Source organism: Salvelinus sp. IW2-2015, unplaced genomic scaffold, assembly GCF_002910315.2.
Source record: "Salvelinus sp. IW2-2015 unplaced genomic scaffold, ASM291031v2 Un_scaffold9200, whole genome shotgun sequence".
Taxonomy (NCBI): Eukaryota; Metazoa; Chordata; class Actinopteri; order Salmoniformes; family Salmonidae; genus Salvelinus; species Salvelinus sp. IW2-2015.
The window spans coordinates 5,421-9,848 of NW_019950459.1; the positions used below are offsets into that span (position 1 = coordinate 5,421).

Here is a 4,428-nt window from a genome sequence, read left to right on the forward strand (position 1 = left end):
TATGCACATTTTCGAACAAAACATATATGTGTTGTGTATAGGACTGTCATCTGATGAGTTTGTCAAGGTTAGTGAATATTTATATCTTTTGCAGTTTTTTTGCGATCGCTACCTTTGCGGTGAATGATTGCGGTTGTGTGGTTGGCTATTGTGGTAAGCTAATATAATGCTATATTGTGTTTTCGCTGTAAAACACTTAAAAAATCTGAAAATATTGGCTGGATTCACAAGATGTTTATCTTTCATTTGCTGTACACCATGTATTTTTCATAAATGTTTTATGATGAGTATTTAGGTATTTCACGTTGCTCTCTGTAATTATTCCGGCTGCTTTGGTGATATTTTCTTATGGTAGCTGCAATGTAAAACTATGATTTTTACCTCAAATATGCACATTTTCGAACAAAACATAGAGTTATTGTATAACATGTTATAAGACTGTCATCTGATGAAGTTGTTCTTGGTTAGTGACTAATTATATCTCTATTTGGTCGGTTTTGTGATAGCTACCTATGTGGTAAAAAAATTGTGAAAATATGCGGTTGAGTCTTTGCTATTGTGGTTAGCAATAGAAATACATAGTGTTTTCGCTGTAAAACATTTTAAAAATCGGAAATGATGGCTGGATTCACAAGATGTGTATCTTTCATTTGGTGTCTTGGACTTGTGATTTCATGATATTATATGCTAGTATTTACTTGTGGCGCTATGCTTGGCTATGCTAGTCAGCTTTTACTGATGAGGATGCTCCCGGATCCGGATGGTGACCAAGTAGAAGTTAATGTGTTTAGACGGCAGGAAGAGTAGCTGAGGCCTTGGCAGCAGCTAATGGAATCCCTTCATAAAATACACATACAGCATGGCCTCTATTCAATCTGTTTAGCTGAAATGGCTAAAGGTCATTTCCCATCTGCAGCATTTACAGTGAATGCAGTAAATCCGCTAACGTGGGAACATTGCCTTTAAATGTAAATCACGCTGCAATGCTGAATATCCGCGATACAGATTGAATAGAGGCCTAAAGCACAGATGTGATTTGACTGGACTAGCCGGTGATACCATCAGGGCACCAGAAGAGGGCATCTTTGAGGCCTTGTTCCTACTTTTTTGTCCCCTGCCTTTTTCTAAACAAGCCTGCCCTGTTAGAAGAAAAAGCAAGGATTTTCAAACATGATCATGTGAATAAAAAAATAAAAAACAATTGTTAAACGTGAAACCACTTTTATTCTCAAATCATAAGAAAAACATACAATCAACAAGTTGGAAATATACATTCACGTCCAAAACAAATACAAGCCCTGGTGTAGAAGTGTTCAAAGATGACTGGACACCCCGGGATCGTTTTCATAGCTTTAAAAAGTGAACAGCTAGCTAGATTTCCTTCATCATTTAGACATTACCGATCACTATTAATTTATCAGTCTGAGGAGCACTTTGTGAAAAGCAAAATGGGAGCAACAGGCTGATTCATCACGTTGATCAATCCCTAGTTCATCAATCATTTAGAACACTCAGAGAATGTTCCAGAGGTTAGGTTACCGAGCAGCAAACAAGATGGAGGATACAGGCTGATACACTGAGAGAAGGTTCCAGAGGTTAGGTTACCGAGCAGAAAACAAGATGGAGGATACAGGCTGATACACTGAGAGAAGGTTCCAGAGGTTAGATTACCGAGCAGCAAACAAGGGTAAAATTCTGATTCTGGGTCCAGTTCACCTCAATATCGGCCCACCCGTTATTACAAGCAAAAAATGACATTGTGGCAGTAACAATTATTTGGAAAATCCGTTTTACCCGTTTGGAAAGAAAATGTAGAAACTGAATGCAATGTTTGGGCTGGGGATTTTCACCGGATTGTTGCTTCTGTTCATTCCTTTTGTCTACATATAATAACTCAAAGTCAATCATTCCCCCATAAAATCTGATCTAGGATCTGTCCTCCCAACCCTAATCCCATCCCCAAACACTGCACATAAAATTCCCTGAGACTGATCTCAGGACCAGTACCGTATTCATCTGCACCATGAGAGAGGACATGCCGGCGAACCTCTCTGGGTGTGCCTAAATAGTCTAACCTGGCTTCCTTCTCCTCGTGTCATCTCCTTCTCTCCTCTCCTTGTCTCCTCTCCTTCATCTGCACTTGTATATAAGCTGAACAGGTGAGAGATCAGAAATATCCCATCCCGCCATAGTCTATATCCTATATTCACCTATCCTGCGTTTTCAGGAAAATGAAGATGAAAGAGAGGAGACAAGGAGAGGAGAGAAGGAGAGGACACAAGGAGAGGACGCCACCTGAGAGGGTTGACATGCAGCCCCCCCCCCTCAAGCAGCTGTCTCACACCGCTGGCTGAACAGGACCTCCACGACCTTAGGGTCAGCCAGGGTTGAAAGGTCACCTAGATCCTTCTCGTTCCGGGCGATCTGCCTCAGGACCCTCCTCATGATCTTACCTGATGTTGTTGGTTAAACATAAATAAATAAAATGTTAAAAAAATGAAAATTATAAAATGTCTGTAAAAGTCCAATCGTCATGTGATGTAAACAATGTACCTACCAGAACGTGTTTTAGGAAGTCCAGGAGCGTTCTGTATGAAGTCTGGGGTGGCGATCGGACCAATCTTCTCTCTCACTGACAAGACATAAGAAAAAAATATATATAACACCATCAGAAGAAAAAAAAACTCTGGTGGTCCGGAGACTGTATCTGATAGTCATACTATGGTAATAGACATGATCTCATAGCCACCGTAACCTTGCATTCCTTCTACAAGGACAAACCTGGAATTCAAGGCAATAACAAACACACTGTAAATTTAACTTCAATTTCAGTCAATTTGATTCCTGTTTTGTTTTTTTTCTTTCTAGTTTTTCCTTCGTCTGAAAGCCCTACCTTGCCTCTTGAGTTCGTCCACCAGAGTGCGGTTGAACTCTCTGCAGTCCTTCAGAGTAACGAAACAGTAGAGACACTCCCCCTTGACCGCGTGGGGTCTGCTGACCACTGCAGCTTCGGCCACCGCTCCGTGGTCTGTTAGAGATGACTCTACCTCCGCTGTGCTCAACAGGTGACCTGGAGGAAGAGGGCACACATGGGTTGTATTACTGACTAAACAGAGTTATCACTCATAACAATACCGGATTATTATAACCCAATTAGAGAGAACAGTTTGGTTTATCACTAAATCACAATACAGGGTTAATATTGTCCAATTAGAGAGAACAGCTTGGTTTATCACTAAATCACAATACAGGATTATTATTCTCCAATTAGAGAGAACAGCTTGAGTTATCACTAAATCACAATACAGGGTTATTATAACCCCATTACAGAGAACATCTTGGTTTATCACTAAATCACAATACAGGGTTATTATAACCCCATTACAGAGAACATCTTGGTTTATCACTAAATCAGAAACGGCCTAGAAGAGAGTTAGTTGGAGAGGCACTGATGGGGCCCTCGGCTCCACCAGTTCAAATCAATAGGTTAATTAAGTCAATCACTCATCAATTATTTAATAGATCAAATGTATTCATACAACACTTTTCACAGCGACATTCATCACAAAAGCGCTTTACAATAATCCAACCTACACCCCCTAAAAAAGCAAGCAGCAGCACAGTGGCAAAACGATGGAAAAACAAATGACCTGATACGTTGATCATGTCATCTATCCTGCCTGTGATCCAGTAGTATCCATCTTTATCCCTCCTGCAGCCTGGGAAGAATGACTGAATGAATGAATGAATGAATGAATGAGCAATAATACACAAGGAGGCCATGTGTTATAACAGGACATAACAGTGGTCATAGAGGACAATATATAACAGGATAGAATCTAACAGGATAGGATCTAACAGGATATGATGAACAGGATATGATACTAACAAGATCGAATCTAAACAGGATATGGTCTAACAGTATATGATCTAACAGGATATGATCTAACAGGATAGGATCTAACATGATATGATCTAACAGGATCTAACAGGATGGGATCTAACAGGATCTAACAGGATAGGATCTAACAGGATGGAATCTAACAGGATCTAACAGGATAGGATCTAAACAGGATGGGCTCAACAGGAGTAGGATCTAACAGGATAGGATCTAACAGGATATGGTCTAACAGGATGGATCTAACAGGATAGAGATCTAACAGATATGATCTAACAGGATTCTAACAGATGGGATCTAACAGGATCTAACAGGATAGGATCTAACAGATGGGATCTAACAGGATCTAACAGGATAGCTAATCGTAACAGGATGGCTCTAACAGGATAGGAGTAACAGGATAGGATCTAACAGGATATGGATCTAACAAGGATGGGATCTAACAGGATAGGATCTAACAGGATGGGATCTAACAGGATGGGATCTAACAGGACAGGATCTAACAGGATAGGATCTAAACAGGATGGGGA

General features: G+C 40.3%; 1 protein-coding gene across 1 annotated transcript; it reads right to left on the reverse strand.

Moving 5' to 3' along the window:
* Positions 1–2,237: 2,237 nt before the first annotated feature.
* On the reverse strand, positions 2,238–3,753 carry LOC112079717 (acetyl-coenzyme A synthetase, cytoplasmic). Its single transcript, XM_024145584.2, has 4 exons — positions 3,651–3,753; positions 2,894–3,070; positions 2,558–2,632; positions 2,238–2,453 (listed from the first exon to the last, which is right to left on the reverse strand). Exons 1-4 carry the CDS (start codon positions 3,664–3,666, stop codon positions 2,326–2,328), a joined length of 396 nt encoding a protein of 131 aa, XP_024001352.1. The 5' UTR covers positions 3,667–3,753; the 3' UTR covers positions 2,238–2,325.
* Between the last annotated feature and the right edge of the window lie 675 nt (positions 3,754–4,428).